Raw genomic sequence first — 27,900 nt, forward strand, 5'->3', positions numbered from 1 at the left:
ACACACAAAAAAAAAAAAAAAAAAACACAACAGTAATGCACTGTTTCCTTACTTTACCCCATTCATATGTACTTTGGAAATGTAAATTCTTGGAAAATAACATCTAATGAAACAGGGGAATGGAAATTTATTGTTACACCCACACCTGTTTTGCCAGTGATATAAATCATTAAGGATCAATTACTTGTTTTATTTTATTTTTATTTATTATTAGTAGCCATATGGTACAAGGAAGCTTGAGGCTTATGTTGTACCACACAATCTGAGAGAGAGAGAGAGAATTAGAAATAGAAGGGAATCACCAAGAAAGAGAAGAATGATGTCCAGCTCAGGACCCTGGGTGTGCCAAGCCCATACTCACCAGATGTGTGCCCCTTGTAATGCAATTATAGTTTGAAATGTCCTCATTAGTAGCAGTTACACTAGCCCTGCTCAATTCACAAGTTATTTTGATCTTTGAATCACTTCAACTAGCCAGTTTCTGGTTTATTATCACAGTTTTCTCATTCTTCAGGCTAACTTAAGGTTATGATTTTTATTTGTAGAATTGGTGTTGTAGTAGTAGTAGTGGCATGTGATGCAAGAAAGCAAGTGTATAAGCTTATGCAGCATCAGCCAAAAAAAAAAAAAAAAAAATCACACCATTCCCTCCAAATTCCTGTCCAGTTCCTCTTTAAATTTATTTAACCTGTCAACTTCCACAACGACAGATGGAAGTTTGTTCCAGCAATTAACCACCCGCTGGTTAAAGGCAAATTTCCGCACATCTATTCTACATCTGTCTTTTCTTAATTTGAATTTATGCCCCCTTAGGTTCGTAATCTGAACAAGTGGAAGGATCTCATCAGAATTCAGCGTGCTGAACCCATTCAAGGCCTTATACACCTCGCAGATCACCGCGCAGATGCCTATTCTCCAGCCACTGCAATTTGCAGAACTTAAGCCTCTCTTGGTAAGAGGATCCCATCATTCCCCTCACCAATCTTGTTGCCCTTCTCTGTACACGCTCAAGTAAATCTACATCCTTCCTAAAATGAGGCCTCCAGACCTATACGCAGTACTCAAGGCATGGCCTGACCATTGCGTTATACAGAGGGACAATCACCTCCTTTTCCCTGCTAGCAAAATTCCTATATATCATTGACAAAACCCCATGACCTGCCCTGGCAGCCTGTCTGCATTGCTCAGAAAACTTCATATCTGCCTGCACAATTACTCCCAGGTCTTCATTTTCTACCACCTTAAGTGTAGTACCACACAGTTGGTACGTTTCTCTGGGGTTACTTCTACCCATATGCAGTACTTTGCATTTGTCAAGGTTAAACTTCAGTTGCCACTTCTTAGCCCATCTGCCCAAATTATCTAGATCCTGTTGCAGTAGCACACTGCCATTACTGTCATTAACAACCCTGCCAACCTTTGTATCATCTGCAAACTTCAACATTAAGCCTGATATACCTTCATCAATATCATTGATAAATAAACAAAACAACAGTGGACCTAACACCGAACCCTGTGGGACTCCACTAATAACATTAGTCCACGAAGAGCAGCACCCATTGATTACCACCCTCACTCTTCTCCCACTTAACCATCCTTTTTGTCCATTGTAGTAACTTACCCTTAATACCATTCTGCTCCAATTTGTACAATAGTCTTCCAGGCACAACAGTGTACTCAATGAAAGCTTTTGACTTCTGGTAAGAACCACTGCCAAAGAGCTTCTTCATCAGGATACAAACTAGGGTGTCTCCTTCTCCCTTGTAGCAACCCTAGATTTGGGTAATCAAGCAAAATTTGAGTTCTGTTTTTAATTAGTGTTGACAAAGAGCTAAGTGGAGTTTGTTTCTTTTGCCACATCAGTTTTTTTTTTTTTTTTTTTTTTCTTTCTGGCCTCTGTACATTTTACAGTTATTCTTTTTCTGCAAACTTAAAATATATTTTTTAAACATCTTAAAAATATTTGTGAGAACTGCGTTGCACAAATTTACTGACTGTTTTCAGACCTTGTTTATAAATTCAGAAAACTTTTTTTCATGGTCTCAATATTGTCATGCAAGTGCAGTGTAATATTTTATCTTTATAATACTGTATATACTTTCATATGATACAGTGGGTAAATGACACTAATTTTTTCAATTCTATTTTGTAAAAATATGTGCGTCTCTCTCTCTCTCTCTCTCTCTCTCTCTCGATAACTGTTTTTTTTATGAACAGGAAAGGGTTACTCAAAAAGAGTTATGCCTGGTCCTTAAAACCTTTTGACTGTGGGTGAGTACCACCCACAGTCAAGAGGTTTTAAGGACTACTGGAAATGGTACCACTGGGGTACCATTTCCAATCGTCCTTAAACTGCATGTTTAAAGCTTTAAATTGTGGGGAGTTGAAATTTATTGTTTTCCCTAAAATTTCTATAAATAATGTCATTGTAAATGGACTCAACTATATTATTATTATTTTGGTTTTTATTAATTATAGTTATTATAGGTAGAATGTCCAAAATCTGGCTTTCCAAAAATTGGAACTGTTTAAAATCCAGGAATTTTTAAGAATAATCCATCCCACCTACCCCCACACCCATGGAAACAGTCATTTCACTTTGGTGCAAAAAAAATTATTCTCCAAATACCGCAGTTGCATGACAAATTGGTAAATTCAGTTATATTAAAGGTAAACAATATTTAATCTAATGCTTCCGAAAATGACATTATCAGCTTTGTATATGCCTTCTATATATAGAGGCTAGCAGCCTTTCAACTGCTGTAAATAAACATTTTGTAGTCTTACTAACTCATGGTAGAAATGTTTTCCATGTTTGGCAGCCAGTAATTTCAACTACCATTTTTAAACATACTGTAATCTTACTAATTCACAATAGAAAGTCTGCTGACCACAAAGTTCATAATTTACTAAATTTATTTCTAAACCCATGTGGCTTGTGCTATGATTATGTTAAATATTTCAAGTTTGAATACTTAATTTGAACAGATTGGTATACAGCTACTTTGATGACACAACTGCACACCTCTGCAACTCCCTTCAATGGCTGTAGTTCCTATAGTTCTATGGCTGCAAATTGTGAGAACTGGCCTGTATGTTACCAGAAAGTGCAGTGCCCACTGCTAGCTATTGCATTGGTATCTCAGTTGTGATAATACAGTTAGAATGGCTTTGTAAACTTTTCTGGCTTTAGCCATCTCGACTGCAAATGGAAATTTATATATTAAGAAAAATAGTGCTTGTTAAGTGGTCATCAGTTATTGGTTTTTGCGAGACCTGTAAACAGTCAGGCTTTAATGATGACTGGTTTAATTTTTTTATTATTTTTTAAAAAATTTTCAGCCAATCAGGTACTGAGATTTCTTTTGAATTTGCAGTGGGCTACAATGAGCTTGATTCCTCTATCAACTACCAGAGAAATTGCACCTTTTATTGTTCTTTGGCAGATAAAGCTGTAGTACACTATTTTTTCCAATTTTTTTTATTATTATTATTTTTTTTTATTGCATATAAATACAACTGCAACTTTAGTATATTATGTAAACACTTATGTATGAGGTAAAATCTGAGGATATAAGCCCCAAAGGGAGCTTGAGGAAAACTATGATAGATGAATTGAGAGGGGATGGTGAATTTTGGGGAGATGAAGAGGTTTGAGGATACAGAGATATGGAGAAATAGTTGAGTGTATGCATCGACCTGCCCTTGATAGAACACCGATAATAATATTAAATAAACACTTATGGCTAAAGTTTGCTATAATCATTGTGATATGAACAGTTTCATCATTTGTCAACCTCTTTGCTATTTATTATGTGTACTCATCACTTATTGATATTTAATAATTGTTACTGACTGGGCAGGGTTCTGATTAATTTGTTGACAGGATGTGGTCTGTGTTTTGGATCATATTCTAAATTTCCAACTATCAGCAATGTGAGTTAAAAGAATTGCCATTCCATACTTATATTTCCATTGAAAAATAATGTTGATTGATGTTATTTGATGTCATTGTTTCTTTGGCCATATTGCTTACTTAGCACTGTGAATAAACTCCTGCAGAACAAAATTTGCTTGATGAACTTTGTCATAATTTTCAGGTGGAAAAATTTGCCACCTGAACAATTATGACAAATTAAGAAATTATTATAAGAACACAAACCATGGAGAATTTTGGTACCAATTTTTGCCACTGACAGTAAAGAGCAGAATCAGCTGACAATACATTTCAGGGGTGCTGTATATGTATTCTTCAAAAACTCTGAAAACTGACTTGTCTCACATCTTGTGCTTTCACGATATATTGTTCAATACTTGCATTATAGCAAAAGATTGTGATTTACACTGTGTATTCTGAAAATATTATATCAACAGTGTTTTCCCTCTTTAGAGTCATCGTTTTTTTTCTTTTTTTTTTTTCTTTTCTCCCATTGATTGTAGGACAATTGAAGATGTTATGTCACATCAAACACTTTCCCATGGCTGCTAAAGCAGTAGAAAAGTGTTCTCAACTACTGAGGGGGGGGAGAGAACTAAAAGCCTTTGCTTTCATTTCTATCCGTGGGTGATATGTCTATAGCTGTTATTGAAAAAATTATATTGTGTAGTACCTTGTTTTTATTGTTATTTTTTTTTAATGCAGTATTACCAAAGTGGTTTTGTGGGTGATTGCTTTGGCATCTTCATCGTGCCCAGTGTGTTGCTTACAAATTTGACCACTGTCACATGATAATGATAAAAGAATAATAAGAATAAAACAATATTGTTAAAGGCGCCTCCGTAGCACACGCTTCTTGATTAGACTGGGGTTCGAGCCCGTCACCACCAAATACGTCGAAGCGGAAAAGTCAGGGAATGACCACCGCATATCCCGGAGCAATATGCCTTAGTTGCTAATGCTCCTAAAAACCAAATAACAATAACATAACAATATTGTTAATAAAAAATGAGTTAATCATGTAGAAACATTAAAAGTAAATTGCTGCACTGGTGATGTGTTCTCACTTTATCTGTACTTGAATTTTGACAAATCATGATTGGTTAGATTTATTGTCCTAAAACTGGCAATATCTAGTCCTGAAGTTGCCAGATTTTTGGATATTGCATTTGTATTATGATTGCTATTCACTTCTTTTTATTGTTAGTACCTTTATTCAAACCTCTTGTGTTGGTGGAAGTCCTAACATCAGGAGGAAATGCATTACCATATTGTTTTTTTAATAAACCAAGTTGCTTTAAATAAAATTTGTTGCAAGGGCTTGGCTTCAGTTTATCAATTTACATAATTTGTTTGATGTTATTAAAAATTTCATTATTATTAACTATATTTTTTATAGGACCTAGGAAATGCAGATTTAAATAGGGACTTGTACATAGTTGCTCATGTTATTAGAACTGGTAAGTAAGATATATATCATTATTTTTGTTTACTTAGATTGTGTTCCTTTTCTCCTATTAAATTGCATGTTTTATTATTGGCATTACCAAGAATGGCTTAAGTTCTGCAAATTGCGGCTTCTGGAGACTAGGCACCTGCGAAGTGATCTAATTGAGTTGTATAAGGCCTTGAATAGATTAAGCAAGCTGAATGCTAATGGGATTCTTCCTCTTGCTCAGATTACTCACTTGAGGGGGCATAAATTCAAATTGAGGAAAGACAGTTGTAGAATAGATGTGCAGAAATTCGCCTTTAGGCAGCGGGTGGTTGATAAGCTGGAACAAACTTCCATCTGTTGTATTGGAGGTCAATAATTTAAATAAGTTCAAGGCAGAACTAGACAAACAATTTGGAGTGAATGGATGAGTGAAATGAGAAGGGTGTTTTTTTTTTTTTTTTTTTTTTTGATGATGGTATATTAGATTGCTTTCTTGCATCATGTGCTTACTAATGCTAATGTTTAAAATAAATTACATTTAGTTAATAAGGTAGAAATAGCAATAAAGAAATTAATTAATTTGTGTGTCCTTGGTTGTCAGAAACGAGAAATTGATTAAAGTAATTAGTAAAAACTGATGCATATGTTAATATTAGTAAATTAATATAGTACGTGGAACACTTCCGTATGATACCCTCCAGAAATTAAAACGGAAAAAACGAAAAAATCGACAACTTACCGGCACATTAAAGTAAAATATAAATAATTAAATAATTAAAGTAAAATATAAATAATCAATTTAACACAATTCAAAACAATTAAAATTCAAATTAACGCAATTAAAAGAATCTAACGAAATTTCAATTTTCATTCCTGTGATCACGACAGTCGGTCGAAAAGCATTGTCAGCTTCAGGAAGGAAAATCATTTTGAATATTTTCGTTAGATTCTTTTAATTGCGTTAATTTGAATTTTAATTGTTTTGAATTGATTTTGAATTGTGTTAAATTGATTATTTATATTTTACTTTAATTATTTAATTATTTATATTTTACTTTAATGTACCGGTAAGTTGTCGATTTTTTCGTTTTTTCCGTTTTAATTTCTGGAGGGTATCATACGGAAGTGTTCCACGTACTATATTGAGGTATACTCCTCTTATTAATTTACTAATATTATTATCAACGTAGAACATATTGAGTATTAGAGCTCTGATTCATACTATCTAGTTAATATTAGTATTAATAGTGGCAAATGAAGCAAGAGAGAAAGTTTATACAGCATCAGCCAAAGGGGAGAGGGGGACCATTTCACCATTTCCCTCCAATAGCTTGTCTAGTTGCAATCAACCACCCACTAACTAAAGGAAAACTTGTGCACATCTATTTTGCAACCTTTCTTCCTCAGTTTGAATTTATGCCCCTCCCTGTAGTCTGAACAAGTGGAAGAATTCTAGCAGCATTGAGCGTGCAGAATCCATTCAAAGCCTTAAACACCTCAATCAGATCTCACTGCAGGCATCTAGTCTCCAGACATTGCAATTCGCAGAACCGAAGACTTTCTTGGTAAGAGCATTCCTTTGTTCCCCTCATCTCATTGCCCATCTCTGTACCCATTCCGACAGCTCTACATCCTTCCAAAAATGAGGTGATACAGACCTGTATGCAGTACTGAAGGACCGACCGGGCTAGCTGTGTGGGTAAAGTGCCTGCCTGGCAACCCAAAGGTCGCGGGTTCGAATCCTGCCTCGGGCTTGGATCAGAGTAGAAAATGCAAAAACTTTGGGAGGTGCATTATGGCTATAGAAGCCGATACGCCAACAACTAACGAAAAAAAAAAAAAAAAAAAAAAAGCAGTAATGATGATGTGGCCTGACCATTGCCTTATGCCAGTGGTTCCCAGCCTTTTTTGACTCGCGAACCCCTTTCAACGTAATATTTTTTATTGTAAACCACTAAGCCTATATGCTATGAAAGCGTATCATATTTCTGAATATAAAATATTTCCAGTATTAAGTTTTTATAAGCGACATGGCGTAATAATAAAAAATATTAAGTATTATTTATACTTTGTAAAGCAGTTATTAATCAGTCCAAACTAGATTTTGAACAGGCTAAGAGTAGAAAACTTGCTTCTTCTTCAATTGGTAGTCAAGCATTCTGGTCTCTTGCCAAAACTATTGGCCGCAATTTTTGCCCATCTCTGTTCCCACCTCTGACAAAACTAGATGGTTCTGTTGCACATCAGCCAAAGATAAAGCTGACCTGCTAGCATCCTATTTTTCTTCCAACTCATGTATTTGATGATCTTGGTAAATCATCTCAAACCATTCCCAGTACACTAAATTCAATGCCTCCTGTTGTCTTCTATCAAAAGGAAGTAAGGAAGTCAGAAGGATTTTGATGAATCTGATTCTAAAAAAACTCCAGGTCCTGATAATATTTCTCCACTTGTTCCCAAAACTTGTAAACTTGAACATACTCCTGTTTTGTGTCGTCTTTTTTTCACTTTCTTATTCCAAAGATGTTCTTCCTTCTGCTTGGAAATTTGCTTATATCCAGCCATTTCCTAAAAAGAGTGACAAATCCCTTCCATCCAACTATCGTCCCATTGCGATTACTTCTACTCTTTCCAGAGTAATGGAGAAATCAATTAACCACTAACTCAAACTATCTGGAAATCTTCCATCTGATCAACGATCGCTAGTATGGATTCCATCAGTGTCATTCCACTGGTGATATTCTGGTTTATATTACCTATCTATGGACAAATTCAATGGAAAAGTTTGGTGAAACTCAAGCCATTGCTCTTGACACTTGAAAGGTTTTTGATCATGTTTGGCATAAAGGTCTTCTAAATAAGCTTCCATCCTATGGTTTGCAAGCTGTTCTTTGTAACTGAGTACCCAGTTTTCTCTCTGGCTGCTCACTGCGAGTGATGGTAGACCGCTCTGTCTTCTAACTTCTCCAACTCCAATAATGCTGGTGTTCACTTCTTTCTCCCACTCTTTTCCTCTTATATATTATTATTATTAGCCGTATGGTGAAAGGAAGCCTTAGGCTTATGCTGAACCAGCCAAAAAAATTTTCTGAATTATCCCGAGAGAGAGAGAGAGAGAGAGAGAGAGAGAGAGAGAGAGAGAGAGAGAGAGAGAGAGAGAGAGAGAAGTAGAAGGGAATCACCAAGAAAGAGAAGAATGATGATAGCCAGCTCAGGACCCTGGGTGTGCTAATCCCATACTCACCAGATGTGAACCCCTAGGGTAAAATGACCTTCCATCAAATGGAAATCCTATTCATAGTTTTGCTGACGATAGCACATTGCATTCCACTCTTCAGTTTGAGAAACCTTGCCCTGCTCAAAAACAGCTTCAACTTCTCGAGTATTGACTGCCAATTCCTTAAATGCTGATCGCCAGGTAATTCTCCAGTGGGGCAAAGATAAATAAATTGCAATCCTACCGGCCCCGGGTGTTAAGCGCTCTGTGGTCAAGCGATTTCTAGTGCATTTCTAAAAGTGATTTCTACAAAGAGAATTGGGGCACCTCCGTAGCCAGGTGGGAAGGAGCAGCAGTGCGTTGCACACGCTTCTTGATTAGACCGGGGTTCAAGCCCATCACCACCAAATACGGAGGATGTGGAAAGGTCAGGGAATGACCACCGCATATCCCGGAGCAATATAGCCTTAGTTGCTGATGCTCCTAAAAACCAAAATAACATAACATAACAAAGAGAATTTGAGCGAACAGATTCTATTTTTTGTTTCAAAAACCGTTTCTTGATTTGATTTGTATATCAGAGTAGCACTTTCGCTCTACAAGAAGTAGGCAGAGGCCCAGAAAGGGAAACCACCTTTCTGTTTCTTTTTTTCTATAAATACTAATTTACAAACTCAGCCACTTGGTCACCTCAAGGCACTGCTCCTGCCTCCATGGATTCTAACAATTATCTACCCTTAGAGCCTTCAAGCTCAAGACAACCAAAAAAGGCTTCGAACAGAAGCACAGTGTCCAGAAATTCCAAATTTTCTGGTGATACACTCTGTCCACTCAGCCTGTGGGCAAGTTATTGCCATTTATGATGCAAAGACATCAGGAATCTATTGCAGGATCACCAGAAATGGTGGAGTGACTACAATCAGGTCTCCTGAATGAAACAGCCACCTCCAAACATTCTGAATGGCTATTAAAGACAGCGGCATTTGGTTGGTTGCCAGTATCTGTTACTCTGCACAATACCTTAAATTCATCAGAAGGCATCATCATCACAGAATGGGACTTAATTGCAGTGTCTGAGGAGGAATTAGTTCAAGAACTTTACCATCAAAAGGTAATCAGTGCTAAAAGAATGACAAAAAAAGATGGAAATCTCATTCCAACTCGTTCCATCATATTAACTTTTAGCACTCCTGATTTGCCATCCTTAGTAAAAGCTGGATATTTAAATTGCCAAATTCGCCCATACATCCCAACTCCTCTTCGCTGTTTTAAATGCCAGAAATATGGCCACTCACAACAGGCATACAGGGGTGATGCCATTTGTCCTATTTGTGGTGGAAAAGATTGTACACAAGCAGATTGTTCAGCCACAGTCCCCATTTGCCACAACTGCAAAGACAGTTGCTCTGCCTTTTCTAAATCATGTGAAATGTGGAAGGCAGGTATGAAAATCCAAAAATTCAAAGTAGAACATAAAGTCACAGCCTGAGGCATGCAGACAAATAATGTTGACCATTCCTAGTCCATCTTATGCCTCTCGCACCTGAAGTTTTCATACAACTGCAATTCAAATAGATGTGTCAATTTGACCACCCAACGTCTCTCTAGCTAATTGGGTTAAAGCAATTTTATCAACCACTGGAGAAGATAATTCTAAAACGAAAACCAGTAATGCCACCAACACCCCAGTTAGTATCCCAGCTGATACTCCGATGGTCTTGAATGACATAGAAAAAATTGAAATCTACTAAAGACTGTAAGGAAACTGAACCACCCACCAACACTATGGAAGTGGATTGGATATACACCCAAATTATGAAGAACCTATCCTAGAACTCCATTCCAATGACACTATGGATACCGGACACTCCTTATTCCCAAAAAAAAAGACCAGAAAAAATCCCCTGCATACAAAAAACAGTCAGATGAATCATCCACAGCTAAACCAAAATAATGCCTAACACCATACAGTGGAACTGCAGAGGACTAAGTAACTATTCTGATGACTTAAGGGATTTAATCTTTCAATTCAATCTCATAGGTATATGCCTACAGGAAACATTCTTGTCACCCCAAGTTTCTCCAAAATTCTCAAATTAGATGTACAGACGAGATAGGGGCCAAGAGTTTCCTGCCCATGGAGGAGTAGCCATTTTTATAAATTCTAACATGCCATCCAGACTGATCCAATTAAGAACCACCCTAGAAGCTGTGGCAGCTCGGATTGCAGTTGGTTTTTCAGTTACCATTGTTTCCCTTTATATTCCACCATCTCTACCACTTCCCCATTCAGAACTTGACAACCTCATTACACAACTCCCATCTCGTCCTTTCAGTGACTTTAATGGACATTATCCATTATGGGGATCACTGCAATGGACAGAAGATGCAAGTTGATTGAGGAATTTATGAATAATAATGATCTGAATTTATTAAACTCTGGATCTCCTACCTACATTCAGCTACCTGCAGGATCTACTTCTGAAATTGACTTGTCAATTTGCTCACAATCCATCTTTCCAATCATGACATGGTCTGTATTAATCGATCCTTTTAACAGTGATCACTTTCCGATTATTTACTCCTTTCCTCATTGCAAATCCTGATCAACGATCCACTTGGAAGTTTTAAAAGGCAAACTGGGATGGCTATTCTGCTCAAATACTTCTAGACAGACTTTATGTTCAAAAAGAACCTATTGATGATGTAAATACTTACATTTTGGAATATAGATATTAGCCGCAGTCAGATTCTGACTGCGGCTATATCTATATTCCAAAAATCAAGATGTATCACAATCACCAAAATCACTGGTGGAATACAGATTGCTTCATTGCCTAACAGGAAAAAAACCGAGCTTAGAATAATTTCCGTAAGAATCCCACCACTAGGAACCTCATTGCTTATAAAAGGCTCCCATGCCTGTAAAATCTATACTGACGGATCCAAAACAGCCAGTATGGTTGGTGCTGCTGCAGTTTTTCCTTCTCTTGCAGTTACAGCCTCACTACCATTAGTCCACAGCTTCTTCACAGCTGAATTATATGCCATCAAATTAGCACTTAGTAAAATTATTGAACTTTCCATTTTACCTGCCATAATTTATACTGACTCCCTCAGTGCTGTTTCTGCCATTAGGAATAATTTCTCATCTTCTCATCCTACATTGAAATACATTCATTCTCAGCTATTTTCCTGCAGTATGTCCAATCAGTTTTTGCTGAATCTCCGGCCATTCTGGCATTCCAGAAAATGAAAGTGCTGACCTCGCAGCTAAACATTCTCAACCTGTTCTCCAACAACATCCTCAGGTTCCTTACACTGATTATTAGCCAGTTATTCTCAAAGCAAGTTATAATAACTGGTCACAGATCTGGAAAAAGAATATTAAAAGCAAACTTTACCAGATAGAACAAGAACCAAAGCTATGGCTCTCAGGCTTTCAATGAAACAGATGAGAGGAAGTGGTACTGGCAAGACTCAGAATTGGGCACACTCATCATACCCATCTGTTCCTGCTATGGGAGAAGATCCACCACAGTGTTCATCCTGTGACAGTCAACTTATGGTTAGGCATTTTCTGTTTGATTGTCCTTTATATTGAACCATACGGTCAAACACTTCAGTCGGTCTTTAGGCTCAACGTCTCACATGATTTAACTTTATATCATTGGAAATGATGCAAACGTATAAACACTTATAATCTATTTAAAATATATTGGCCTATACAGGAGTATTTAATTTAACATCTACAATATTTCGACTAAATAAACGGAGCAGACACAATTTGGTCTCAGTAGCCTTTGTGTCGTTAAGCCAACAACAACATTCACTCCTTCCAAAACTCAGTCCTATCTTATAGCTCATAAAAAGGATTCTTCTGCTCCTATGCTTATCTACCATGATGCTCTGATTTCTAGGCAAGATCTTGGGGATTACCCCAACTTTTAATCTCTTTTGACATAAGCATTACAAATATTGCTTCCTCTGCATTTAAAAAACTGGGTTTTCTCTTTCGCTCTCAGTGTTACTTTTCTTTCAAACATTTGTTCACTCTTTGCAAATTCGTCCTACCATGGAATATTGTTCCCGCATCTGGGGGAACTATATTCCATGAGAGAGGTTTTGTCTCTCAGGTTTCTAGATTCCATTCAAAAGAGGGCAGTTATGTTACATAATGACTCATCTCTAACAGGTTCTCCCCACTTTCTGTCTCATAGATTTTCTGTTTCTGTTGCATGCCTTTTCTGTAGATACTTGCATGAGCACTGTTCTTCTAAATTGGTTTCTATAATTCCAGCTCTCTCTTTCAAAGCAATCCAAACACATGCTGCAACCAATCAACATCCTTTTACTGTCCAAGTTCAAACTCATAGAACCAACTTTTCTTCTTCCTCATTTATTCCAGGCGCTCATAACTTCTGTGTTCTGGAACAACCTTCCCTCATACGTATTTCCTGAAAATTACGAACTACAGAAGTTCGAGCCTAATGTCAACAATTATCTTCTTTCAACTTTTCAACCTTCAACCCATGCATGCTACTAAGTACTATAGGTTCAAAAAGAAAAAAAAAACAAAAAACCTATACATAAAAATGCTCCTTGAGAATGAAAAAAAATTAGTATGGAAAACATTTATTTAAGATGATATACTGTAAGATAGTAAACTAATAAGGAATTGTGGAAAATGTGGTATCTTTCTTTGGAAATTCTTTAATTTTTATTTAATTTTAAATTTTAATTTATTGTTTATTATTAGTTATATTTTGTAGTTTACAATAATATACATATGTAAATCTAAGCAGACACCATTACAGAATTTTTAGTGCGAACCCCCAGTGGTTTGAGAACCACTGTTTGGGAACTGCTGCCTTATACAATGGAAAAATCATCTCTGTATCCCTGCTAGAAAAATTCCTGTATATCATTGACAAAATCCCATGAGCTGTCCGGTAGCCTGTCTCCGCTGCTCAGAGAACTTCATATAGTTACTCTGAGGTCTTTTTTCATTTTCCACTGTCCTGAGTGTAGTACCACACAGTTGGTATATTACTCTGGGGTTACCACTATCATATGCAGTACTTTGCATTTGTCAATGTTAAACTTCAAATCCCATTTATCAGAATATCTGCTTGATTTTTCTAGATCCTGTTGCAGTAGCATACTGTCATTAACCACTCTGCCAACCTTATTTGTAAACTTGGGCAATAAGCCTGTTAAGCTTCCGTCAGTATCATTCTGCTTTCATCAATATCATTAATAAATATAGAAAACAACAATAGGCCCAACACTGAACCTTGGGGACTTCACTAATAACATTAGTCCATGAAGAGCAGTGCCCATCGATAATTGTTCTTTGTCTTCTACCACTCAACCATCCTTTTATTAATAGCAGGAACTTGCCCTTAATGCCACACTGCTCCAGTTTGTGTACCAGTCATTTATGTGCAACAGTATCAAAGGCTTTTCTGAAATCAAAGTATATGATATCAAAATTTTTTTTTGCATCTAATTTCTTTGTGACCACATCGTAGTATCGAGTCATATTGGTTAGACAAGATTTCCCATTAACAAACCTATGCTGTTTCTGAATTTTAACTGCATTCTTGTCTAGATGATCCGGCATTACTTCTTTAACCAGCGACTCCATCATTTTCCCTGTAACAGAAGTTAAGCTAACAGGTCTGTAATTGCTTGTCACCTTTTGATCTCCTTTGTGAATTGGGGATACATTCATGCATCATCAGTCTGTGGGGACTTGCACTGAATTTCAGTGTTGCTCTCATAATTATGGCTGATAGTTTGCTTATCTCCTTAGCTGCCTCCCTTAATATAATTGTATTGCTCACGTCTAATTCAGGTGCCTTTTTTAAGTTTAACTTCAAAAGTTTCTTTTTCCACTTCCTCTCATTTATTAGAAAATAATTATGTTTCCTGTTAGAGTTTGATAAACTTCTGGCATCCATTTCCTAAAAGAATTTCTCATGTAGATGCAAAATACTTATTCAGTTTGTCAGCAGGATCATCAACAGTTGAATCATCGATATCAAGTGGGCCAATGTGATTCATTCTCTTCCTGCTAGTGTTTACACAAGTAAAGAAGTCTTTGATGTTTTTCTTTGCATCCTTTGCCAAAGATTTCTTGTAACTTTCTTCTTTGCCTAACTGTCTTTTTGACTTTATTGCAGACTAATTTATATCTGCCACAGTTTTCTGTGTAGCCTGATAATTTATATGTATCTTCTGCATTTTCTTCTCTGCTGTGTGTCTCATTGGCCTTGAACAGTATTTCTTATTTGATATGAAAAGCATAGTAGCTTCTTTGATTATTTTCTTGAATGCCTCCCATTTAGAATTTGCTGTTGGTAATGTCATCCGACTGTATTAAATTTAAAAACTGTTTTGAGATTACTGTAATTATCTCTACGAAAACAAAATCTCTTCCCTTTATAGTAGTTATGGCCTTAAGTAAATTCAACATCAATTCAATGTAATAACACTTGAACATCATTGTGATCACTATGATTCACTTGCATGTACACCAATACTAAGAGCACAGTAAATAAATTTAATGAATTGAAAATACTGATCAAGTTTTGAAATGCAGACATTCAGATATATGGCGTCACTTATAAGGGATGCAGAATTTGAATATGGGGAGTTCTGTGTGTGCAGGAAGGATAGGATGGGTGGGGTTTATGCTCTTAGTTAAAATGCTTATAAAATTCAAGGCTCTTCATCCAGTTGACATGGGTTGCCAGTGCAATGTGGAGTCAGATTGCTGTGAAATAAGCACTAGAAAGCAAAAATGAGAATAGGACTGTGTTATAAGCTTAATGACTATAATGAGTATAACGAGCAGCTGCACAGACATATGAAGTGCCTTTAGATCAGATTTCCCTATTACAGGATGGGGCATTTTAACTTTCCAGATATTGGCTGTGGGTTCGTAACTCACACAGTAGCAAGAACCTGTCTCCTCATGGCAAAGTGTGGGCAACAGTGTGTCCCAATGGGGGCCCAATGGCTAAATGGTCAGAGAAACAACAGAACATAACACTGCACAACATTTCACTCCCCCCATACACCTTTAAATTTCTGGCCTTCACAGAGTTCTGTGTCACACGTACAAATAATACAACTCAGAGATGGGGGGAGCCCCTGGTGCCATCAGACAACTAATACACTTTACAGTAGCAAGAAGTGTGTTAATTTGTTATATGACTCTTTTCTATGTTAGAAAGGTAATGATTGAAATCAGTACTTTTGATCTGATTATCAGCAGTGACCCATCATAAATTAAGAATCTGAAGATAAAAGATTCACTAGATGTTAGTGATCGTAATGTGTTGATGCGGATTTACTTAAAGATATAACTTTTGTCAAAGGCAAAGGAAAGGGCTTTTGTTCAGATGACTACAGTGGTTTCAGACATTTTATAAATTCTGTGTAGTGGGAGCGACCGATGAAGTTACCAACAGCAAATTCTAAATAGGTTGCATTCATGGATGTGATTGTTGAAACTACTAGGCTATTTTATACCAATTAATAGATACTGTTCAATGCTTAGATCTAACTGGATGTTTAACTTTTGGCAGAGAAGAAGAATGCATTGGATGCATATAAATTATCACATGATACAAAGCCTACAGTAGATATAAACTAGTCTGCAATCAAGTTACAAAGGAGGTTAGGAAAGCTAAAGCACAAGAAGTCTCTGCCAAAGAATGCAAAGAAAAGCAGTAAAGATTTCTTTACTTTTGTAAACAGTAGAAGGAAGGGAATGAATCACATTGATGCACTAGATATGAATGATTTAACTGTTGATGAACTTGCTCAGGTTGCTGACAATTTGAATAGATGTTTTGCCTCTATATTTGCACATGAGGAATTTTAAAAGGAAGGGGTTGAAAGAAGTGCATCCAAGCTTACTCAGATGCACTTCGTTATCAGTTTGGTAGCAGCAAAATTTGTAATTTAGTTTTAGATAATAATAATTAAAATAAAAATGATAATAATGCCCACAAGGAATGTGGGCATTATTATCATTTTTTCTTTGCATTATTAATGAATTTAACTTCTTTGGCATTTCTCTTTTAATATTAGGATTCCTGTAGCATTTGGCATGTAGTTGTCCATTGAGATTTATTATATTTCAATGCTATTCTTTATTTTAAGTTGAAATCTTCAGTAGCTTTATTTTTTATTATTTCATTCTAAATCATTCACAGTTTTTGGTTTTATAAATTTAACTAATTTTTCATAGGTACTACACATGTCCTCTTTCTCTATACCTTTACAGTTTTATTTCTTTGTTAGTATTATTTTTTAAATATATGACCAGTTCTTAAATATATTATGTGAACCACTTTCTCTGTTATCAGTGTGATATACTTGCATGTCAGTGTGATCACAGTGATATTCTTGCATGTACACTAATACTAGCAGCAACATAGTAACTAAATTTGATGAATTTGAAGTACTGGTCAAATTATGTAATGCAAGCATGTCACTCAGATATAAGGGATGCAGAATAAGAATATGGGGAGTACAATGAACAGCTAAATTTTTTTCAACCAAATTGCAGAGTAAAGGTGCCACCACTTTCAGATTGCAACAGCTTTACTACTTGTCTTGTATAATTAATTAATTAATTATTTATTTATTTTTTTTGCTTTTCTTTCAAAGCGATACAGTTGGTTTCAAAGGCTAGGTGTTTTTGTTATTCAAGTTCCTGGCCTTTAAACTGTTTTCACAAGTCCAAAAAAAATCTACTGCCTTCAGGGTTATACTTGCGATCATGAGCATCCATTAAACTTTCAGTGTTGTGGTAGAAAGTGCAATCTCCTGTTATGTAGGTAAACTGTATCAAATCGTTTTTTGGAAGTTGTATTATGAAGATATAGTTGTGCCAGCAATTTTCGTCTTCAGAGAAATTCCTATACAACTATAGTAAATTTAATTCCTTGCGAACAAATTTACAAAGAATTAAATTTGCTCTCTTAGACATTTTTCTGTTTTTATGGTTGATAATGACATAGATAAAGTGCGTAAAGTAACAAATGATCTAAACTAATTGTTACTGGTTGCCATTGGCTACATTTAAACCTAGTACTAATGTTCTACAAATATTGACTTTAAATGGGCACACAATGAAAAAAGGTTAGACAGTTTCAGTTTTAAAATAGTTACTTTTTCTTTTAAAATTTAGCAAGTAAGAGCTGCATTCATAACATTGTTAAATGTCTGGTTAGAACAGCTCTAATTATTTTTCTTTGCCACTAACTTTTCCTTCGGAGTAATGGAATATCATAACAATTGCCTCCATAGCCAAGTGGTCAGAAGCAGGAGTGAAGTAGCACACACACTCTTTTGGTAGACCAATGTTCAGTCTCCCAGATTGTTAAATACGGTCGATCTGCCAATCCACATTGGACCAGCAGGGCAGATTATGGTCCGTTTCTCTCAGCATAAATTGTTGAAAGGGTTCCATCCTGCAGTGGGTTGATAATGGCTGCAGTTTACTTTTACTTTTTATTTACATAAGATCCAAACCAAATCTCTTACCTTGCTATTGCATTTTTATCTTCTATTTTCATTAATTGAAAGAATACTTTCAAAACCTGTTTATTTATTCCCTTATCTGTTTGTCTTTTAAATGGACAGATATATTCCAAGCTTCTAGTGGTATCTAATATAATAATAGTAGTAATAACGGCAAATGATGCACGAAAGCAAGTTTATATGGTATCAGCTAAAAAAAAAAAAACACCTATTTTTTACCCTCCAAGAATTTGTGTAGCTCTTCCTTGAATTTATTCAACCCATCCACTTCCATAACAGATGGATGCCTGTTCCAACAATCAACCACCCGCTAGCTGATGACAAACTTTCACACATCTATTCTGCATCTACCTTTCCTCAACTTGAATTTATGCCCACTCATGTATATAGTGTCAGCAAGTGGAAGAATGCCATTAACATTCAGCTTACTCAATCCATTTAAGGCTTTAAACACCTCAATCAGACCTCACTGCAGGTGCCTAGTCTCGAGATGCTGCAGTTTGCAGAACTGAGGCCTTTCTAGGTAAGAGTACCTTTTTGTTCCCTTCACCAGTGTGGTTGTCCTTCTCTACACCCATTCAGCTGACCTACTTTCTTCCTAAAGTAAGGTCTGAAGACCTGACACTACTCATGATGTGGCCTAACCATGGCATTGTATAAAGGGATAATCACCTCTTTATCCCTACTTGCAAAGTTTCTGTATATCATTGACAAAACCCTGTGAGCTGTTCTTGTAGAATATCTGACTTTATTCCCATGTCTCTTTCATTCTCCACTAACCTGAGTGTAGTAGCACACAGTTTTTAAGTTACTCTGGAATTACTGTTACCCTTAAACAGTACCTGGCATTTCTCAATTTTAAACTTCAGCACCATTTAGCATTAGTAGAGGCATATGATGCAAGAAAGCAAGCTTATGCAGCAACAGCCAAAAAAAAACCAAAAAAAAAAAAACCCTCATATTTCACCCCTCCATTCATTCCAAATGCCTGTCCAGTTCAGCCTTAAATTTATTTAGGCTATCAATTCCACAACAAAAGATGGAAGTCTCTTCCACCAATCAACTATCAGCTGGCTAAAGGCAGATTTCCACACATCTATTCTACAACTGTCTTTCCTCAATTTGAATCTGTGCTGCCTCAGGTTCTTAATCTGTGCAAGAAGAAGAATCTCATCAGCATTCAGCTTGCTCAACCCATTCAAGGCTTTATACACCTCAGTCAGATCACCTGGCAGGTGCCTACACTACAGGTGCTGCAACTTGCAGACTTAAGCCTTTCTTGGTAAGAGAACCCCCTTTGTTCCTCTCACCAATCTTGTTGCACATCTTTTTACTCATTCTAGCAATTCTACATCCTTCCTAAAATGAGGCCTCCAGACCTGTACGCAGTACTCAAGGCGTGGCCTGACCATTGCCTTATACAGAGGGACAATCACCTCCTTCTCCCTGCTAGCAAAATTCCTATATATCATTGACAAGACTCCGTGACCTACCCTGGCAGCTGCTCTACACAGCAAATTTCATATTTGACTGCACAATTACTCCCACATCTTTTTTTCACTTTCCACTTCCCTGAGTGTAATACCACACAGTTGGTACATTTCTCTTCGGTTATTTCTACTCATATGCAGTACTTTCATTTGTCAATGTTAAATTTCAGTTGCCACTTTTCAGCCCATTTGCCCAACTTACCTAGATCCAGTTGGAGTAGCATACTGTCTTTATTTTAATGTCTAAGTTTGCAGATGATATGCTAACACTGCCAACCTTAGTATATCATCTGCAAACTTAGACATTAAACCTAATATACCTTCATCAATATCATTGACAAATATACAAAACAACAATGGGCCCAACACCGAACCCTGGGGAACTCCACTAATAATTTGTCCATGAAGAGCAGTGTCCATTGATTACCACTCCCTGTCGTCTCCCACTCAACCATCCCTTTATCCATTGTAGCAACTTACTCTTAATGCCATAGCTCTCCAATTTGTACTGCAGTCTTCCATGTGCATCAGTATCTAAAGCTTTCCCGAAATCCAAGTATATGATATCAAAATTATTTTTCGCATTCAATTCCTTTGTGACCACATCATAGTATCCAATGAAATTGGTTAGACAAGACCTCCTTTTAACAAACCCATGCTTTGTCTTAACTATTGTAGCCTTGTGCAGGCGAAGATTTTACGGCTCCAGAAAATAGAGAAGTTTTTTCTGTTTTATTAACTTAAATTGGCATATTAACTTATTTTCTAGAGTAACTTTATATTCCTAGTTACGATACTTGTTTAAATTTTAACTTAGATAGAGATTTTGTAGGTTATTACTTAGTATCGTTAAGGGTATCCAATCCATGTGTTTTACAAGTTTTGCATCTCCAATGAATGGGAAGTTTTTTAGCTATATTGACTAATTGTTATATTAAATTATTTTCTATAAGTAACATATAGACCTAGTCAAGATACTTGGCTTAGTCTGAATTCAGACAGGGAGATTTTTAAAGTTAATTGATATTTAAGGGTCCGTAGATTTACTGTTCGTAACTTGCCACCATTGTTATACCATGCAACGTTACGTCCCGAACTAGATAGCTTTAGCTTAGTATATTATAGTATATAATATCAATTAATCAGTAAAATTTATTCATCTTGTTAAACTTCATTGTCAATTAAATTATACTTTTTAACTAAATACATATAATGACTTAGATTTTACAAACATATTAATTAATTAATACATAACTTGATACGGAAATTATATATCGGAACTCGGATATAATACTCGATACTGAAAAAAACACATACAGATATATAGTGTTATAACTGTTTTGGGATACAAGTTTAAGGTTATCATTTTGTACTGGAATTCAAATTTTATAGAAATTGAATTGAAATCATGACTCAGAGCATTAAAGCAAAAGACTCAAACCAATGGGAGTTCTGTGGCTCAGGGGAGAACTGGGGGGGGCGGCAGTTGTCTCTGAATCAAAGCCTTTTAAAATGCACTGCTTGCTTGATGTATGTGGAACAATCAGGTACAGGATATGATATTGCCAAGGGGATGTCTTTTTTTGTGTGCAATGTAAGGATTGTGAGGAAATAAGGCAACAACTCAGCGTTATTATGGGCCTATATGAGAGCTTGAAGGACACAGTGGATGCCTTCGAAGGATCTAAATTGAGAGGCCCATCAAGCTCTCAGCTGCCCACATCAACGCCAGAGCTTGCACTTGATCATAATGCAACACAGTGGAAACCCCCCAAGGCAGAATGTGCTGGGATCACAGGAACTAGTAGTTGTTGGTGTTTCTTTTGTCAGGGGAAACGGGGAACATGGTATGTAAAAAGGATAGATGATACAGGACCAGGGTATGTCTGCAAGGGGCAAAGGTTGATGACATTGTAGAGCGGATATCATCTTTTAAGGGTACAAAAGGTGATATTGTTGTAAACATTGGCACTAATGGTATTAGGAGTAGGAGACCGGTAGAATTACTTAACAAATACAGGTCACTGTTGAAAAAAAGCCGCGAATTAGGGATGAATTTGAAAGTGTCTGCAATTCTGCCCAGACACGACAGGACAGAGTATATGATGAGAGCCTTGTCGATCAATTTGGCCCTGGAAGGATTGTGCAAGGTTCCTGGGGTAGAATTTTTCTCAGCCTGGTCTGTGCTTGTTTAACAGGAGAGACTGCTTCTACAGGGATGGGATACACTTAAATAGAAAGGGTGCAAGAATATTTGCTGATGCTATCGAGGCAGTGTTAGGTTTGTCGGAAAACTGCTAGCTTGTGAGGATACAAGGCCTAATAGATTAACAGTATCCGCTGGCAGAGGTGAAAGTGATTCTTGCACTGCTTCTATTGGAATGAGCAGCAGCCAGGAAAACAAGATGCAGGGTATTTCAGAGACTGCTGGGAGTCATTGCGGTACAAGTAAACAGATGGTTTGGGTTAGTTTAGCTAAGAATAGGAACGGGTGCATGTATACTTGCGTATACACCAATGCAAGGAGTTTGGTAAATAAATTTAATGAATTTGAAGTATTGATTAAAACATCAAAGGCAGATATTGTTGAGATATCAGAGACATAGTGTCACACAGATATAAGGAATGCAGAACTGGAATTTTGGGAGTACAATGTGTACAGGAAGTATAGACAGGATAGGAAGGGAGGAGGGGGTTATGCTATTCGTTAAGAAACACAAGGTGGTAGAAAATGAAAAAGACCTGGGAGTAATTGTGCAGTCAGATATGAAGTTTTCTGAGCAATGCAGACAGGCTGCTAGGGCAGGTCATGGGGTTTTGTCAATGATATATAGGAATTTTGCTAGCAGGGAAAAGGAGGTGATTGTCCCTCTGTATAAGGCAATGGTCAGGCCACGCCTTGAGTACTGCGTACAGGTCTGGAGGCCTCATTTTAGGAAGGATGTAGATTTGCTTGAGCGTGTACAGAGAAGAGCAACACGATTGGTGAGGGGAATGAAGGGATACTCTTACCAAGAGAGGCTTAAGTTCTGCAAATTGCAGTGGCTGGAGACTAGGCACCTGCGCGGTGATCTGATTGAGGTGTATAAGGCCTTGAATGAGTTGAGCACGCTGAATTCTGATGGGATCCTTCCACTTGTTCAGATTACGAACCTACGGGGACATAAGTTCAAATTAAGAAAGGACAGATGTAGAATAGATGTGCGGAAATTTGCCTTTAGCCAGCGGGTGGTTAATTGCTGGAACAAACTTCCATCTGTCGCTGTGGAAGTTGATAGGTTAAATAAATTTAAGGAGGAACTGGACAGGCATTTGGAGGGAATGGTGTGTTTTTTTTTTTTTTTTTTTTTGGCTGATGCTGCATAAGCTCCTACACTTGCTTTCTTGCATCATGTGCCGCTACTACTACTACTACAAAAAATCCAAGGAAGCGAAGCCAGTCGACATCGCTGGACAGTGCAGTGTCGAGTCAGTTGGATGTAACATAACCATTGAGAGATCAAAATTGAGAGTAGGAGTGTGTTCTAGGCCTAATGACTCTGATGAGTATAATAAGAAAGTGTACAAGGAAATAGAGTGGGCCAGTAAATCAGAGAGTCTTATAATGAGGAATTTTAATTTCCCAGATATTGACTGGAATTTGTGGGTTGTTCACTCACACACTAGCAAGGCTTTTGTGTATTTATTGGATGATTGTTTTCTACATCAGCATGTTCGGGAGGAAATTAGAGTGAGTAATACTCTTGATCTGATTATCAGTAGTGTTCCTTCATGCATTAAGAATCTGCAGATAAAGGAACCACTAGGTGACAGTGATCACAGTGTGCTGAAGTGGGATTTACTCAAAGAGGTAACTACCATCGGGTAAAGGGAAGGGTATTTGCTTTTGTAAAGGCGACTACAGTGGTCTGAGACAGTATTTAAATTCTATACGGTGGGACCAACTGATGATGTTACCAACAGCAAATTAAAAATGAGAAGCATTCAAAGAATTATCTTGGAAGCCACTAGGCTTTACATACCAGGGTCCTTAGCTGGAAATCATCATTCTTTTCTTTCTTGGTGATTCCTTTCTACTTCTGACTCTTCTTAGTGCTCTCTCTCTCTCTCTCTCTCTCTCAGGGTAACTCGGAAATTTTGTTTTCGCTGGTGCAGCATAAACCTCTGGCTTCCTTGCACCATATGGCTAATAATAATAATAATACCAACTAAGAAATATTGTGCAAGATTTAGGCCTAAACGGATGTCAGATGAACTAATGAGACATACGGCAGAGAATAAAAATGCATGGCATACATGGCGCCTCCGTAGCCAGGTGGGAAGGAGCAGCGGTGCGTTGGCACACGCTTCTTGATTAAACCGGGGTTCGAGCCCGTCACCACCATATATGGAGGATGCGGAAAGGTCAGAGAATGACCACCGCATATCCTGGAGCAATATGGCCTTAGTTGCTAATGCTCCTAAAAAAAAAACCAAATAACAAAAAATGGCATACATATAAATTAATGGGTGACATGGAAGCTTATGATAGATATAATCTAGTCTGTAACCAAGTCACAAAGGAGATTAGGCAGGCAAAGGCAGATCATGAGAAATCTTAGGCAAAGGATGCAAAGAAAAACAGGAAAGAGTTCTTCATCTATGTAAACTCTAGAAGGAAAGGGACGAATCAGATTGGTCACTGGATATTGAAGATTCAACTGTTGATATCCTGCTCAGGTGGCTAACAAACTAAATGAGTATTTTGCATCTACATTCACACATGAGGTGTTATTTATGGAGGGGAATGTCAGAGGTGAATTGAATTCTAGCAGTGGGCCAGATGATTTTGTAGTAACTGAGAGGAAAGTGGAGGAGAAATTGTTGAAGATAAACATAAATGTGACCGCAATTCACAAAGGAGGATCAAAGGGCAACACAAGTAATTATAGATATATTAGTTTAACTTCTGTAGCCTAAATAAATTTAAGGCTGGGCTGGACAGGTATTTGGAATGAATGGAGGGATGAAATGGGAGATTTTTTTTTTTGTTTGGCTGATGCTGCGTAAGCTTGCTTTCTTATATCATGTACCTCTACTAATGCTATTACTACAGACTTGTCTAGATGAACTTGCAATGCTTCTTTAAACAGTGGTTCCATTATTTTCCTTGCGACACAAGTTAAACTAACACGTCTATAGTTACCTGTGTTACATTTGGTGATACATTTGCACACTTCCAGTCGATGGGGACCTCCTCTGTGTCCAAAGGAGCTCTCATAATTATGGCTAAACGGTTTACTTACCTCCTTTGCTACCAACTTTAATATAACTGGATAGATCCCATCCTTTTATGTTTAATTTCAAAAATTTCTCCTCCACTTTGCTGTCAGTTATTACAAAATCACTTGGCTCCATGTTAGAGTGTGATCAACTTCTGGCACTCTCCTCTTTGAAGAAGTCATGTGTGAATGTTGATGCAAAATAATCATTCAGTTTTTCAGTTATCTGAGCATGATCATCAGTAGTCAACCCATCTATGTTAAATAGTCCAATCTGATTCATCCCTTTCCTTCTAGAGTTTACATAAGTAAAGAACTCTTTGCTGCTTTTCTTTGCATCCTTTGCCAAGCATTTCTTGTGATCTGCCTTTGCCTATCTAACCTCCTTGCCTAGTAGTCTCCAAAATTAAGCCCTGAAGGCTTCCTGAAGGCATTTAGAATTCAACATTGGTAGAACATCATCGGTTGATCCCAATGTACAGAATTTAAAAACTGTCTGAGATCCCTGTAGTCACCTTTACGAAAGCAAAAGCTTTTCCCTTTAGCCTTGATGGTAGTTACATCTTTAAGTAATTCCCACATCAATACATTGTGATCACTGTCACCCAGTGGTTCTTTTATCTGCAAGTTCTTAATGCATGAATAATCACTGCTGATAATCAGATCAAGAGTACTACTTCCTCTGGTTGCCTGTTGAACATGTTGCTGTAGAAAACAGTCATCCATTAAATCCACAAAAGCCTTGCTAGTGTGCGTGTGAGCAATCCACAAGTTCCTGTCAATATCTGGAAAGTTAAAAATCCCCCATTATATGACATTGATTTATGCCTACTCTATTTCTCTGCACAATTGCTCATTATACTCATCAGATTCATTAGGCCCATCCTTTCCCATTGCTTATGTCACACGAGACAGACTCAAAATTGCATTGTCCACCAACATCAGTTGGATGCACTTCCTTAGATTTTGTGTTTCTTAATTAACAGCATAACCCCTCCTCCCTTCCTGTCCTGTTTATCCTTTCTGTACACATTGTACTGCCCAAATTCCAATTCTGCACTGTTTATGTCTGTGAGACACCACGTCTCTGATATTCCAACAATGTCTGACTTTGATGTCTTCACTAGCACTTCAAGCTCATCATATTTATGAACTATACTCGTAGCATTGGTGTACATGCAAGTATACATGCACCAGTTTCTAATCTTAGTTACCCTAACACAACCCATGTATTTATTTGTCCCACTATGACTCCCAGCCATCCTGGAAATCTCCATTGCCTTGCTTTCCAGACTGCTGCTCATTCAAATAGAAGCAGTGCAAGAATAACTTTTGTCTATTCTTGCCGCCACTGTTTACCTTTTAATCTGTGTAACACCCCCCCCCCCCCCGCTAGTAATTTTCTGACCAGCCTCAGCCCATTGACCCAATTTCCTAGATCTTGTTGTAGCAGCTCACCCAGATTACTGTTGTTAACCACTCTCCCAACCTATTTATCATCTGCAAACTTAGACATTAAGCCTGATATACCTTCATCAGTATCACTGATTAATGCTGAAAATGACAATGGGCCCAGCACCGAACCCTGGAGAACTCAATTATAACCTTAGTCCACAATGAGCAGTGACCATTGATAACTATTCTCTGTCTTCTTCTTCCACTTAATCTTCCCTTTATCCATAGCCGTAACCCACCCTTAGTGCAACATTACTCCAGTTTGTATAGCAGTCTTGTCTGTGTGACAGTATCAAAAGCCACCCTGAAATCCAAGTATATGATAAAATTATTTTTTGCATCCAGTTCCTTGGTCATTATATCATCGTAACCTATCAGATTGGTTAGACAAGACACTTAACAAATCAATGCTGTGATTGTAGTATAATTGCTTGCATGTCCGGATTGTCCTTCATTACTGCTTTATCCAGCTATTCCATTATTTTTACTGGAACAGACATTAAGCTAACATCTCTGTAATTACTGTAGTCACCTTTTGATCCCCTTTTATGAATTGGGCCACATTTACACATCTCCAGTTCCCATAATTATGGGTAAGGTTTAACTTACTTCCTTTTCTGTCCTCTCTTAGTATAACTGAATAGATTCCATGCACACCATGTGCTTCTTTTATGTCCATCTTCAATAGTTTCTCCTCCACTTTCGTTTTAGTTATTATAGTCATTTTGTTCCTCCTTAGAGGTTGATAAACCTCTGGCATCCCCTTTCCTAAAGAATTCCTTATGTGTGAATACAGATTCCAAAATACCTATTCAATTTGTCTGCAACCTGAGCAGTGTCATCTACAGTTAACCCATAGAGAACAATTGGACCAGTGTGATTTGTGATTCAACCCCTTCCTTCTACTGTTAATATAAACATAGAAATATTTGCTGGTTTTCTTTGCCTTCTGTGCCAGAGACTTCTCTTAAACTGTAGCCTGTCTAACCTCCTTTCTGATGTGATTACAGACTAATTTATATCTGCCATAAGCTTCTGTGTCACCTGATAAATTATATGAATTCCATGCACTTTTCTTCTCTGCCACATGCCTTAATTATTCATCAGACATCCCTTTAGGTTTAAGCCTTGAAACAATATTTCTTCATTGGTATTTGTGTTCATGTGTGGTATTCAGGCCCTGCTTTGAGTCATTGTGGAACAAATAAATACATGTGTTGTTTTATGGTAACTAGGAGTAAGAACATGTGCATACTTGCATGTACACTGTTTGGATTAGTAAATAAATAGGTAAGCAGCTTCATTGTAAATAAATAGGTAAACAGACCCTTAGTCATAATTATTGAGAGCATCCTTAGATTCGGGAGAGGTCCCTATGGACTGAAGAAATACAAATACAGTAAACCCCCGCTATTCGTGGGGGTTACTTTCCCGAGAAATGCGGTGAATACCGAAAACACGAATACTGAGTTATGGCTCCCATAGTAATAAAGGGATTCTGTTCCAAAGTATGAAATATATAAGAAAAACTAGTCTAA

At 37.2% G+C, this 27,900-nt stretch overlaps 1 protein-coding gene across 1 annotated transcript in view; it reads left to right on the forward strand.

Annotated features, from left to right (window-relative positions):
- The window catches only part of spg (dedicator of cytokinesis spg), a 916,969-nt gene that overhangs the window by 139,561 nt on the left and 749,508 nt on the right, over window positions 1-27,900 (forward strand). The window contains exon 9 of the mRNA XM_090372306.1: window positions 5,337-5,397. Coding sequence (XP_090228432.1) covers window positions 5,337-5,397 — 61 coding nt within the window. The remainder of the gene's footprint in view (window positions 1-5,336; window positions 5,398-27,900) is intronic.

The sequence above is a fragment of the Mastigoproctus giganteus genome, chromosome 4 (assembly GCF_048544385.1).
Source record: "Mastigoproctus giganteus isolate SK-2022 chromosome 4, ASM4854438v1, whole genome shotgun sequence".
Taxonomy (NCBI): Eukaryota; Metazoa; Arthropoda; class Arachnida; order Uropygi; family Thelyphonidae; genus Mastigoproctus; species Mastigoproctus giganteus.